The sequence below is a fragment of the Schistocerca nitens genome, chromosome 2, assembly GCF_023898315.1.
Source record: "Schistocerca nitens isolate TAMUIC-IGC-003100 chromosome 2, iqSchNite1.1, whole genome shotgun sequence".
NCBI classification, from domain to species: domain Eukaryota; kingdom Metazoa; phylum Arthropoda; class Insecta; order Orthoptera; family Acrididae; genus Schistocerca; species Schistocerca nitens.
This window is the reverse complement of record NC_064615.1, coordinates 598,412,587-598,427,694: the sequence shown is the minus strand read 5'-3', so window position 1 is coordinate 598,427,694 and position 15,108 is coordinate 598,412,587. Positions and strand designations below refer to the sequence as shown.

General features: G+C 42.1%; 1 protein-coding gene across 4 annotated transcripts in view; it reads right to left on the bottom strand.

Annotated features, from left to right (window-relative positions):
• Positions 1-5,515: 5,515 nt before the first annotated feature.
• LOC126236669 (dehydrogenase/reductase SDR family member 12-like) overlaps positions 5,516-15,108 on the bottom strand; it is a 91,371-nt gene continuing 81,778 nt past the window's right edge. For 3 of the 4 annotated variants that reach the window (XM_049946151.1, XM_049946152.1, XM_049946153.1), the window contains exon 9: positions 5,517-6,079. In XM_049946151.1, the coding sequence (XP_049802108.1) occupies positions 5,967-6,079 (113 nt within the window). In that variant the 3' untranslated portion in view covers positions 5,517-5,966. Of the gene's footprint in view, positions 6,080-15,108 lie in introns of all 4 variants that reach the window. The other variant, XM_049946150.1, reaches the window with a different exon arrangement.

Below are 15,108 nucleotides of genomic sequence, written 5' to 3'. Positions count from 1 at the left end.
AAAGGTTGAGAACACTGTACTGTTGCGACTGGTTCTTGTGAACATGAGTTATAATTGGCCTGGGAAGCAGAAGTGAAGGCTAGGGGATGTTAAGAAGGTTGGTCAATCTCAGTTGGTTTGTAGGAAAGAAGTAGTGGTGTGGCTGTTTAGGGAAAGGCAGAGAGACAAGAAGGGAAACACCACTGTTGGGGTAGTTAGGAAAAGGTGGGACAGCTTTCTGAGATGTGTGGCATGTTGTTGCAGTTTGAAGTCAGCTTGGCGGATGATGCCATCCAAGGAAACATGAGAGGCAGATAACTGTAGGATGTGTAGAAGGAGAGAAGTCTGGTGGAGTGAAATTGGAAGATGAGGCATATAGGTCACAGATTAACTGAGTAAATGGAGATTACTGTATTCGAAACTGTACAAGAGGCTGGTGTAGAATAGGATTACATTCAGAAACAGGTACTTTCAGTGTCAGACATTTAGGAGTAACTCCAATGGACACGCAGGTATCAAGAAACAGAAAGTCCAATCTTACTTCTGATAGTGCAAAGGCATGTTTTTGAAAGGAATGGATATAATATGTGAAGAGATTCATCACGGAAAGAGAAGAGGGTTTGGAGTGTTAGAGATGGCAGGAGTGGCAAAGAAGAGAAGCAGAGGGTGGAGAAAGAAAAACAGAAGAAAAGCAAGGAAAAAGATTGGAAAAATTCATATGAAAATTGTGAGACCAGACAAGGGTTGACAAGAGGTAATGAGTGGGTGAGAATTTCTCACCAGAAAAGTGGCCGATATGATACGAAATAATTATGGCAGGAAAAGAAAAAAAATTCATTGAGAAAGTCATGTAAACAGAATTTTTTTACAAACTGTGCAAATAGAAGGAGGAAGTCCTTGGAGAAAATGTAATCTAGTTGGCAAATAAAGTAATGTAGGACATGGCAGCAAAGGTCAATCAGAGCGGTTTGGCGTAAAACAAACGCACAAAAATGTGAAAGAATTACATATACACCAGGTAAGTGGAGGGTAGGAATGGAAACAGCTGTCAAATATGTAAATAAATCTCCCAATTTTTGAAAATATAATGTAATCGGATAGATAAAAATCTACTCACCAAGTGGCGGCAGGAGAACACACACAAAATGTATTAAAAGTTTGCAAGCTTCCAGAGCCAATGTCTACTTCTGGAAGAAAGGTTGAAGTTCCGGGGAGGAAGAGAGGTGAAGGAAAAGGACTGGTGACGTTTAGGAATGGAGGTAGAGGTTTGAAAAGTCATAAAGATTTTACCTGCCTTCTGCCTTTACACTTTCAAGCTTTTAAATTTCATCTGGTGCAGTCTCCAACAATCAAGTCTTTCCTTCTCATCCCGTCCAGCAATTCTCCCCTGACCCAGCATACAGGTGACTTTTCTGAACTCTACACCTTTTCCTAAACTTAACCAGTCCTCTTTCTTCTGCTTCTACCCTTCTGCCAGGAGGAGGAGGAGCCACTGGCTCCAAAAGCTTGAAAACTAATACCTTTTATATGTTTGTTCTCCTACTGCTGCTTGGTGAATAAGATTCTTTATCTATCCAGTTACATAATATTTTCAAAAATTGATTATTTTCATTGATGTGTAAGCCCATATGGCCATCATTCCTTCTTACGTAACACTCTTGTCAGTCTTTGTTATCATTATCTTCTTCAAACTGTTGTCTCTTTTCTACCCTATGTGCTAGTCGCCTCATTTATTTTTCTGTACCACCTATGTTAACCAACATCTTTCCCCAGATCTTTTCTAGTACTGATTTCCGTGCACAGACAGGTCCATTGTTATTTACTAATTTGCATATAACAATTTTTTTTACAGTTCACTTCCCGGAAGGCCATCTCCCAATCATCTTTCACAGATTTATTTGCAAATTTGACAGCTGTTTTCATTCCCACCGTCCACTTACTTAGCTTCTATGTAATTCTTTCACTTTTTTGTGCATTTGTTTCTTGCCAAGCTGCTCTGATTGACCTTTACTGCCAACTCCTACATTACTTTATCTGCCAACTAGATTACATTATCCCCAATGTATCTTTCTGTTTGCCCAGTTTTTAAAATTTGTTTGTTTTCCATGACTTTCCCAATAATTTTTTTTTTTATTTTCCAGCAATAACTATTTCTTATCATATCGGGCACTTTTCTGGAGAGAAATTGTTGCCCACTCATTACCTCTTGTTAACCCTTGTCTGTTCTCACAATTTTCGTATGAAATTTTCCAAACTTTTCTTCTGTTTTTTGTCTTTCTCCAACCTCTGCTTTTTTTTCCACACTCACTATCCCTAACACTCCAAACCCTCTTCTCTTTCCATGATGAGTCCCTTCACATACTATATTAATTCCTTTCAAGAACATACGTTTGCGCAATCAGAACTAAGGTCCTACTATCTCTTTCTGGAAACCTGCTTGTCTCTTGGAGATACTCCCAAACATCTAATACTGGGTGTCCCTGTATCTGGATGTAATACAGGGCATATCAAGAAGAATCATCCAATTGGGCGTCTCTATCTCTGAAACTAATACACAGATACAATATATTTTGTTTTTCGGTGAACGGGCACCTCGGAAAGTTTTTTTCATACCCTTCCTTGAAATACACGGCATGTCAATGTGGTATTCTAATTGTTCCCACTCTGCAGCGAGCATATTTTGAGTTACAGCTTCCACAGCTGCTGTTACGTAATGTCTCGGTTCATTCACTGTTGTTGGTAATGGAGGGACATAAACAGAAGTCTCTTATACAAGAAATAATCACATACAGTCATGTTCGGCGACCTTGGAGTCCAGTAATGTGAGACTGAATCATTTGGTCCAGTTTGACCAATCCATCATTCAGTAATCCTTTGATTTAAAAATTCCCACACTTCCAGATGGCAGTGTGGCAGTGCCCCATCCCATTGGTAAATGAAGTCATTCGAATCAGTCTCCAGCTGTGGGAAAAGAAAGTTCTCAAGCATATTGAGATATGTGCTGCCTATAACAGAGTTCTTGGCAAAGAAAAATGGACCATACACGTTCTCCCGTGAAACTGCACAAAACATGTTAAATTTTGGAGAGTCCCTCCCATGTTGCACAACGTCATGTAATTGTTCCGTACACAATATTCTCACATTGATAGTTCACCTTTCAATTTAAATGGAATGTTGCCTCGTCACTAAACACTAAGCCTGTAAGAAAACTGTCATCCTCCATCTTGCCGAGAATGAAATTACAGAACTCCACACATCGTTGTTTGTCATCTTCATGAAGAGCTTGCAGTAGCTGAATTTTGTATGGTGCCGTATCTAAACGTCAATGCAACACATGCCAGATGGACACTGGGGACATGTTGAGCTGTTGAGCTGCATGGCAAGTGGATTTCTGTGGACTCCTTGAGAAATTATGGTGGATGCATTCAAAATCTGTCAGACACTTGGGAATGACCCCCATTGAACATATATTGGGATTAGTTGATCAACACCCGCAACCCATAGCACAAACATTTTCCTGCTATATTAAAGACACCAACCACTTCCAAGATTGTCTGAAATTGTGCCCGGCTCACTCCCAACACACACCTTGCTTGTCACCACTTATGCCACTTCCCTCTATAATCAACATCCCCATTGTACATGGTCTGTCTGTTGCTGAACATTTCCTCCGTCAGCACCCATCTGATTCCAAACCTATGACATCCTTCTTGCTCACCTTAATCAACTTTATACTTACCAACAACAACTTTACCTTCGAGGTGGCAGACATACAAACAGATCAGGGGCACAGTCATGGGAACCAGCATGGCTCCTTCCTGCATCACCCCTTCCATGGATCACTTTAAGGTGGCATTCCAGGGATCCATAAGCCTTCAGCCCCTGGTTTGCTTTAGATACATTGAGGATATTTTTGCCGTATGGACTCAGGGTGAGGCTGACCTCTTAAAATTCCTGCAGTCTCTCAATTAAATTTCGTATGGTCCTCTTCCTACTTCCACGCTACTTTCCTTGACGCTGATCTCATCCCTACCGAAGGTCAGTTACACAGTTTTGTTCACATTAAATCTGCTAACAAACAACAGTACTTACCTTTTGACAGCTGCCATCATTTCCCTGTCAAACGTTCCCTCCCATACAGTCTTGGCATTCAAGGCAAACGTATTTGGCAGATGCTGACACTATACGGCTATACACCACCCTTCTCTGGATGTAATTACTCTATCAGAATAGTTCAAAAGCAGATTTCTGGAGCTATCACATCCAATCCTGGTATTGCTGATCCCTCCAAAAGACAACTGAGGAGCACACCAGTTGTCACTAAGTATTATCCTGGTCTTGAATGTATTAATCAGCTACTTCGTCAAGGTTATAACTTCGTAACGTCATGGCCTCAAATGAGGTCCATTCAGTAAGACATTTTGCCCACCATACACAGAGTAGTTTTCCATCGCCCTCTTGATCGCCGTAATATTCTTGTCAAACCCTATGCTCCTTCTGCACCCATCTCCCTACTCTATGGCTCCTACCCCTGTGACTGTCCCCACTGTCCTGTGACTGTCCCCACTGTATGACTTGCTCTATGCACCCTCCTACCACCAACTATACCCAGCGGTGTAACTGTCAAAACATGTACTATCAAAGGAAGAGTCACTTAGAAATGACACAGATCATATACCTACTGTTATGTAAAGACTGTACAGCCTTTTACATCAGCATGACTACTACCAAGTTATCAGTAGGGCTGAATGGGAATAAGCAGAGTGTGTATAGTGGCAACACACAATATCCCATTGCAGTGCATGCTCAACAGCTTAACAGGTGTGACTTAGGTACCTGTTTAACCATAGGTAAAATATGAATTCTTCCCCCACACACCAGTTTCTCAGAACTGTGCATGGGTAAGAACTGGTGTTGCAACATTTCCTTGGTTCTTGCCACCCACCTGGCCTTAATATATATTAGTTTCTTTGGTATCAGGATTTCTTCACAATAACTATTCCTTTATTGACTCCCTTTTACTTTTCTACGTTTCATTTTCTGACCTGTCTAGTTTTCTTTTCAAATCTCGTCCGGTGCAGTCCCCAACAATCAGTCTTTCCCTCTCGTCCCATCTGGTAAATCTCCCATGACACGGGGTTCTGGGTGACTTTTCCAAACTCTACCCCTTTTCGTAAACCTCAACCAATCATTTTACTTCACTCCTCTTCCTTCCCCTTCAACCCTTCTGCTGGAACAAGTAGCCACTGGCTCCAAAAGCTTGCAAACTTTAATGCCTTTTATATGTGTATTCTCCTGCCATGGCTTGGTGAGTAGATTTTTTATCTATCCAAACACATAATATTTTTAAAAATTGATTATTTTTTGGAATAGAACAGATGACACACTATAGAAGGTGCAGACATTATTCGAGACAGATGCCTCGCTTTTGAGACTGTTGTTATATTTTTGGTAGCATTATGACAACTAGTCCAAAGATAGGGCATGCCATGAAATAAAAGCCCTGTGTTCTCAATTTGTTAACTATATTGCATACATAAAACATGATTTTTTTCCAACAACAAATGACACATTTACAAGTGAATAAATGCTTAAATTAGGCTCTCTCTTTCATAAAAAATAAAATAACAAACACTGCTATACTCTTCACAAGTTTCATATCACAATAAAACATGGATCAATATTTCCTATAACTAGAAGTCACAATACATGGTGACAAGGCAACGGACTGGTGTTACTGTTACGCTTAAAAAGTAGAATATACAAAATTTTGTGCCTACACACAAATCTTGTTGAAATTATTAACAATGCCTTTAGTTGTCTTACAAAATCTTATACATTTTGTGTATACAAACATTCAGGTCTTTTAGTTACTCGACCAGTTAAACACTTTCTTTAAAGTTAAGATATTCTCACAGGAAACATGTAAGAGTGCATCGTATCACTCACATGTGTGCTAATCAGCATCTCATATTTTCAAATACTGATTAACTTCTAAATTTCTCAAGCAATTCCTCAAGCTGCTTCATGAACTTTTCTTCTTCTTCTTTTGATGTCTTTGTCCAGGCCAAGGGCAAATGAGTTGGTACAGGTGTTCGATCTGAAATCATTGAAGTGCCTTTTCATATACAGAAAAAAACGCGCATGCACACACACAGACACAGGGAGAGGGGGGAGGGGTGGAAGGAGAGGGGCGGAGGGAGGGAGGGGGGGAGGGGGGAGGGAGAGAGAGAGAGAGAGAGAGAGAGAGAGAGAGAGAGAGAGAGAGATATGGACTGCATTTTTGCATTTGAATTACTCTAGCTAGCAAGGAATTAGCTGTTAGTGAACATCTTACTTGGCTTACATACGAGGGGGTCTGAAAAGTTCTCGGAATCACCACAAGAGGTCAGCACTAGCACAAGTTGTTCACGTGAAATTCATTGGACTGTTGCCTGTTGACACGTGCTACGTCAGTGCTCTTGGAAGAGAGCTGTGGCAGTGACATGGCTCTGTTGTTCTTGCGTAGTGATTTCTGAAGATTGAAGATTTGGGGGGGGGGGGGGACAATCGAGATTCGGGCAGTGATTAAGTACTTCATAAAGAAAGGTATGAAAGCAAAGGACATTCATGCCGATTTCCAGAATACATCGGGGGACTCTGCTCCAAATGTTGCTAAGTGGACAAACGAATTTAAAATTGGTCAGGAGAACTTAGATGATACGCGCAGGGGTCGGCCAAGATGTGTCATTACTCCAGGAATCATTGCAAAAGTGCACAAAATGGTCATGGAGGACTGCCGATTGAAAGTGCAAGAAATTGCTCATGCTTACCAGGTGTCATCTGAAAGGGTGTATCACATTTTAACTGAAGAATTAGAAATGAAAAAACTATCTGCAAGATGGGTGCCAAGACAAGACAATTTGTGCTCGCACACATGTGCCGTCACCATGACAAAATTACACGAACTAAGGTATGAATTGTTACCACACCCGCCTTATTCACTGATATGGCTCCATCAGACTTCCATCTCTTCCCAAAACTGAAAATTTCTCTCAGTGGACGAAGATTCACTAAAAAAAGAACTGATAGCTGGAGTTGACAACTATTTTGCAGGCCTGGAGGAAACTCATTTTCGAGATGGGCTCAAAGCACTGGAATGGCATTGAGCCAAGTGCATTAATCTACAAGGAGACTACATTGAAAAATAAAAAGAGTTTTAGTGATGTAAGTACTTTTTTTCTATTCCATTCTGAGATCTTCTCAAACCGCCCTCGTAGTAACCACTACTTTCAAAAACTTATTACTGTTACAGTTACATTATATTCTATAGTATGCATCACATTTACAAAAATATGTACTAAAATAAAAATTTTGGACATCACGGCTATTGATGTAAGCTTTTAATTTATTTTGAATTCCTGCCTAATGACTTCTTCAAGACCCATTTTAGATAGAGAACGCCACTTTGAATTCCAGAGGACACACCTAAGTCTATGTGAAATTCACTTCTTGTCTCATCTTTTGACTGTGCATAAAACTTAATCCCAAGTAGACTTATTATACCCATAAATGTCTCATGTAAGGGCAAATCTATCGACAATTCAGAATTAGAACCATGGATCTTGCTGTTTGTGGGGAGGCTTGCCTGCCTCAGCGACACACATAGCCGTACCGTAGGTGCAACCACAACGGAGGGGTATCTGTTGAGAGACCAGACAAACATTTGGTTCCTGAAGAGGGGCAGCAGCCTTTTCAGTAGTTGCAGGGGCAATAGTCTGGATGATTGACTGATCTGGCCTTGTAACACTAACCAAAACGGCCTTGCTGTGCTGGTACTGCAAACGGCTGAAAGCAAGGGGGAACTACAGCCGTAATTATTCCCCAGGGCATGCAGCTTTACTTTACTGTATGGTTACATGATGATGGCGTCCTCTTGGGTAAAATATTCCGGAGGTAAAATAGTCCCCCATTCGGATCTCCGGGCGGGGACTACTCAAGAGGACGTCGTTATCAGGAGAAAGAAAACTGGCATTCTACGGACCGGAGCATGGAATGTCAGATCCATTAATCGGGCAGGTAGGTTAGAAAATTTAAAAAGGGAAATGGATAGGTTAAAGTTAGATATAGTGGGAATTAGTGAAGTTCGGTGGCAGGAGGAACAAGACTTTTTGTCAGGTGAATACAGGGTTATAAATACAACATCAAATAGGGGTAATGCAGTAGGAGGTTTAATAGCGAATAAAAAAATAGGAGTGCAGGTAAGCTACTACAAACAGCATAGTGAACGCATTATTGTGGCCAAGATAGAGAAGAAGCCCACACCTACTACAGTAGTACAAGTTTATATGCCAACTATCTCTGCAGATGACGAAGAAATTGATGAAATATATGATGAGATAAAAGAAATTATTCAGGTAGTGAAGGGAGACGAAAATTTAATAGTCATGGGTGACTGGAATTTGGTAGTAGGAAAAGGGAGAGAAGGAAACGTAGTAGGTGAATATGGATGGGTGGTAAGAAATGAAAGAGGAAGGCACCTGGTAGAACATTTGGTTCAAGAATCATGAAAGAAGGTTGTATACATGGAAGAACCCTGGAGATACTAGAAGGTTTCAGATATATTATATAATGGTAAGAGAGAGATTTAGGAACCAGGTTTTAAATTGTAAGACATTTCCAGGGGCAGATGTGGACTCTGACCACAATCTATTGGTTATGAACTGTAGATTAAAACTGAAGAAACTGCAAAAAGGTGGGAATTTAAGGAGATGAGACCTGGATAAACTGAAAGAATCAGAGGTTGCACAGAGTTTCAGGGAGAGCATAAGGGAACAATTGACAGAAATGGGGGACAGAAACACAGAAGAAGAACAATGGGTAGCTTTGAGGGATGAAGTACTGAAGGCAGCAGAGGATCAAGTAAGTAAAAAGACGAGGGTTAGTAGAAATCCTTGGGTAACAGACGAAACATTAAATTTAATTGATGAAAGGAGAAAATACAAAAATACAGTAAATGAAACAGGCAAAAAGGAATACAAACGTCTCAAAAATGAGATTGACAAAAAGAGAAAAATGGCTAAACAGGGATGGCTAGAGGACAAATGTAAGGATGTAGAGGCTTATCTCACTAGGGGTAAGATAGATACTGCCTACAGGAAAATTAAAGAGACCTTTGGAAAAAAGAGAACCACTTGTATGAATATCAAGAGCTCAGATGGAAACCAAGTTCTAAGCAAATAAGGGAAAGCAGAAAGGTGGAAGGAGTATATAGAGGGTCTATATAAGGGCGATGCACTTGTGGACAGTATTATGAAAATGGAACAGGATGTAGATGAAGATGAAATGGGAGATATGATACTGCATGAAGAGTTTGACATAGCAGTGAAAGACCTGAGTCGAAACAAGGCCCCAGGAGTAGACAACATTCCATTAGAACTGCTGACGGCCTTGGGAGAGCCAGTCCTGACAAAACGCTACCATCTGGTGAGCAAGATGTATGAAACAGGCGAAATACCCTCAGACTTCAAGAAGAATATAATAATTCCAATCCCAAAGAAAGCAGGTGTTGACAGATGTGAAAATTACTGAACTATCAGTTTAATAAGTCATGGCTGCAAAATACTAACGCAAATTCTTTACAGACGAATGGAAAAACTGGTAGAAGCGGACCTCGGGGAAGATCAGTTCGGATCCCGTAGAAATATTTTAACACGTGAGGCAATACTGACCCTACGACTTATCTTGCAAGAAAGATTAAGTAAAGGCAAACCTACATTTCTAGCATTTGTAGACTTAAAGAAAGCCTTTGACAATGTTGACTGGAATACTTTCTTTCAAGTTCTGAAGGTGGCAGGGGTAAAATACAGGGAGCGAAAGGCTATTTACAATTTGTACAGAAACCAGATGGCAGTTATAAGAGTCGAGGGACATGAAAGGGAAGCAGTGGTTGGGAAGGGAGTGAGACAGGGTTGTAATCTCTCCCCAATGTTATTCAATCTGTATATTGAGCAAGCAGTAAAGGAAACAAAAGAAAAATTCGGAGTAGGTATTAAAATTCATGGAGAAGAAGTAAAAACTTTGAGGTTCGCCGATGACATTGTAATTCTGTCAGAGACAGCAAAGGACTTGGAAGAGCAGTTGAGCGGAATGGAAAGTGTCTTTAAAGGAGGATATATGATGAACATCAACAAAAGCAAAACTAGGATAATGGAATGTAGTCGAATTAATTCGGGTGATGCTGAGGGAATTAGATTAGGAAATGAGACACTTAACGTAATAAAGGAGTTTTGCTATTTGGGGAGCAAAATAACTGATGATGGTCGAAATAGGATATAAAATGTAGACTGGCAATGGCAAGGAAAGCGTTTCTGAAGAAGAGAAGTCAGGAAGTCGTTTCTGAAAGTATTTGTATGGAGTGCAGCCATGTATGGAAGTGAAACATGTACGATAAATAGCTTGGACAAGAAGAGAATAGAAGCTTTTGAAACGTGGTGCTACAGAAGAATTCTGAAGATTAAATGGGAAGATCACATAACTAATGAGGAGGTATTGAATAGAATTGGGGAGAAGAGGAGTTTGTGGCACAACTTGACTAGAAGAAGGGATCGGTTGGTAGGACATGTTCTGAGGCATCAAGGGATCACCAATTTAGTATTGGAGGGCAGCGTGGAGGGTAAAAATCGTAGAGGGAGACCAAGAGATGAATACACTAAGCAGATTCAGAAGGATGTAGGTTGCAGTAGGTACTGTGAGATGAAGAAGCGTGTACAGGATAGAGCAGCATGGAGAGCTGCATCAAACCAATCTCAGGACTGAAGACGACAACAACATTTTGTTTCTAATCTCTAACAAACCAACAACATAATTATTTATTTTTGCTATCCTTGCTCGAAGTTGAGAAAACAGCTATTATTCTGGGATAGCCAATCTGAGAGTCTGCCGCATCTTAAAACTGGTTGCTAAACTGGCACTGGGAACACAATACCTGCCTACTGTTGGCAGTGCTCTACCAATTGTATGATTTGAGCAACTCTCTTTCGAAGCTTTGCCAAAGGTTTATTTCCCCCTCGACACCTCTTTAACAAGCAATCAGTAGACATAACACAGGAATTGTGAAACTGCACTTTTAAAAACAGATTAAAAGTAATTTATTATTAAACACTTCTCCATGTTCCAAGATTTTCTGGAACATGGAGTTTTAAATGTCTTTCATAATCATCTGTACTATAATGCGAGTAAATTGTCCACAATTTTATTAATATGCCTGATGTTTCCTTCACATACAGCCATACCTATATGGAAATCAATGGCTTTCCTATCCATATGATAAAACACATGTTTTTAAATGTACCTACATGAAAGAAGCAATACAGAATCACCAAGTAATAGTAATAATAAATGATTCATCCATTTTCAAAATTCTGTATTTCCCAAACTATTATATGTTCAAATATGGTTGGTCCGTTGGTAGAAGTGTAAACTCACCGAGTTTGCATTGTGCCCACCAGTTTGGAGTTCCGGGTGAGTCGCCTCGACAAAATGATGGGAACGACGGGTAAGAACCACCATGTACATGGTGCACTGTGCACTGTTATCAACAATTTAGGGACACTCGTTTTTCTAAACAGGAAAGTGTCAGCTGACCAAGTGTGCAAGATGCAACAGTGGATGGAGTGAGGGAAAGGTTCATATGAAGTCCAAATATCAACTGACCATGCAAGGCATGAACATGAAATGCCACAGCAAAATGTGCGGAGGATTTACTGACATTGGTTAAATTTCTAATTGCGCCATCTGCAGCTTGTGCAACAATTAAAACTATATCATTGGATTGGGCATAGTGGTGAAGATAATGTGGCTCTGTTCCCTTGGTCCTTAAGGGATGATTTATGTTACCTTCTATACTTCTAAGGGACATACACAACTAAGCAGTGCGCTAATTAAGGACGATGACAATAAACAACGAGATGTGCTGGAAGAGCCGCACAGGCTGGTTCTGAGATACTATTTCTAAAAGCTAACAACTACAACAAAATTCAATGAGTTAGTACTTTTAAACCAAGGAGGGCCCTTGCTCAGGATGGAGTCCCTGGACAAGGTGGACCACAAATGGCTTACAGCCTTTGTTCGGTGTCATCTGGGGGTGCGTGCAAACCCGCTCAAGAAGCAAGCTTGGTGCCAACGGGAGTGGCAAAATGGCCAGGATGGACTAGCAATAAACCCACCTGGTACTCTTGTGCGCACTGCACTAGTTACGCTACACTGCATGCAGTATTCCATGTGCTGATACCAGAAAGATAAACCAGGCATCTGGCATCTGGCTTTGTACGCTTGCAATCAATATAAGCACCTCGAGGGGATGCAGCTTGTGAAGGTGGTCAGAAAAATGTAGTGGCACCCCACATGTTGAATGAACAACAACACAACACTGACACTGAATGCGGGGTAAGAATTCTGCTGTTCGCACATACTCCGGTGAAATGCGACAGACGATGATGTGAACCACGTGGCACTGCGGAGCGAGTTGCCAAGAGAATGACCGGGAGGTGTTGCCTCATCACAGCAGAACAAGGGACCGCTTGAGCAATCGTTCAGAGTGCATGGTGTCCGGAAAGCGTGGCTATCTAAACTCTTCCTCCAGCAGAAGTGACCAGCAAGGGTGCTGAAGGGCTTATTTCCTGTCTGCACACCTTGTCGTCCGCTGCTACAGGTAGAGGTAATGGAAAGAGTCACCATACAACTCCCCCCCTCTCGATAGGAAAATATCGTGCCGACAGCACAGAGGGGTGTCTGAAACTAACTGAGGATGCTTGCTGGGGAGCATGCACAAATTATTGCTGCTGTGATTGTGCTATGGTTTCCTGTGAGAGGAGGGGCATAGTTTGTGTGCGGCATTGGGAGTATGTGAAGTAGCGTCACTGCTCCAATGGTCCAGATGCTAGCGGTGGTGGCGGTGGCACTCTGTTGGGGGTAGCAGGTGCCTGTGGGGGTGCGGCACTGTCTGCGTAGGCTGGTGGCTACAAAAAGGGTAGTGAAGTGGCTACATCAGGGTCCCAGGCACTGGGTGGGAGAGTCAGTCATGTAGTTAGTTGGCAGTGGACCAGAGGCGGCATTGGCTAGTGCTGTGTCGGGCATGGGAACAACGGAGGGAATGGTGTGTGTGTGTGTGTGTGTGTGTGTGTGTGTGTTTGTTTTGGATCTGATGGGCGGCCGGCCAACAGTGAGTCATTAGCGCCCTTACACTTATAAAAACAAACAAATATGGAGATGAGCTAAAAGTGTTTTACACGCATGCATTCGAATGACCACACAGTCACTCTGTATCATGTGCACTCTCACATGCACTAAAACCAATTAGGAGGGAAGAGAGTCTGACCTTAAGGACATGATCCGGGACACCAACAGTGTGCCCGTGCTTAAAGCCATCTGTAGAAACAGCTACATGGTCGGGGTACTCAGATAAAATATCAGAGAATATCACATTAAAAACAGAAACAGGAGTGCCATCTCTCCTGGGCCTCTCCAGTAATCAGGGCAGAAGGCACTCAAACCACTGGATTTGCAGTCGTACTGGCCCCACACCGAGTGACTCCAGCAAAAACTGCAGGCGGATCCCAAATGACATCGTGGCTCGTGGACGGTTGGAAAAAAGGTTTGGAAAAAAGGTTTTCCAGAGGTGAGCAACTGTATGGTGTGCGGGCGAAGATGGAGCTGCAAGGAACTTACACGCATGATGCACCATGAGGAGCTGGCATCAGATGGTAAGTGTCGTTCCCCCCGCCTCAGGACAGATGCTAGATAAGGAACTGGTCCGATAAGCACCCGTGGCCAGCCGGATTCTCTCATGATGGACAGTGTCAATCATACATAAGTAAGAGGGCCTCGCTGGCCCATAAACCATGCAGCAATAGTCCAGTTGTGAACACACAATAGCCCGATAAAATTCAAGGAGACGCGCCCTGTCTGCTCCCCAAGACCTGTCGCTAAGACACTTTATGATGTTCACTGCATTCAGGGTTCTGGATTTCAGATCTCGTAAGTGTGGTAACCATGACAATCTGGAGTAAAACATGAGGCCCATAAACTGCACTGTATCTCTAAAATGTAGGATTGTGTCCCCCATATTCAAGGCAGGCAAATTAAAAAGACAACAAGAACGATTAAAATGAACACAAACACACTTATCTGCAGAAAACTGAAAATCTGTCTTTGCAGCCCACTCCTGTAACTGTCGCACTGTAAGTTGCAACTGACGGCTCACAGTTCCAACACTGGAGGAGGAACAGAAAACAGCAAAATTGTCTACAAATAAGAAGCACTGTACAGGGAGGAACACCATTCTACTGCTCAAATCGATCAGACAGCGTGTTACCCACTTGGGTCCTAAAAAACTGCTGAGACAGAAAAGACCATATGAAGATGCGAAGGTGGCCACGAAAGCCCCATTGATGCAGTTGTGTGAGAATACAGTGTCTACAAGTAGTGTCATATGAAGAATATGCTGATACAGTGATGTTTACGGAGGAAAGCCTGATGAATAGCTGCCTCTAGGAGGGTCAGATTGTCAACCGTGGACTGAAATCTGGAATCTGCAGCGAGAGCAGCTAAGGAGTTGCATGGTCTATAACAACCAGACCAGACGATTGTTCACCATTCGCTCCAGGGTCTTTCCTACGCAGCTCGTTGAGGCAATACTCCGATAACTATCGGTACATACGTAGTCCTTTCCCAGTTTGACGACAGGGATCAGAATTGCCTCCCTCCAGGAGCTGGGGAAGCTATCTGTCTGCCATATTAGATAAAAACATTTGAGGAGAATATCCTTTGATGCCGCTGGCAAATGTCGAAGCATACAAACTGCATTTGGTCATGATGGGTGTAGTGTCAACGAATCTCAGTCGGTGCTGATTTGAGCTCCCACATGGAGAAAGGGGAGTTGTAGGTCTCAGAACTGTTGGACCATAATTCCAACTTTTCCCTCTTTACAGTCGTTTGATAGTGACAAAACGCCAGATCCTGGCTTGCATTGGCAGTAGTTTGTGCAAAATGTTCGGCCAGTGTCTTGCAATGTCTCTGGGTGGTGTTTGGAAGCACCCGTTTCAGCAATGCTGCTATCGATAAATGGCTGCGTTTACCGCAAATCCTCCA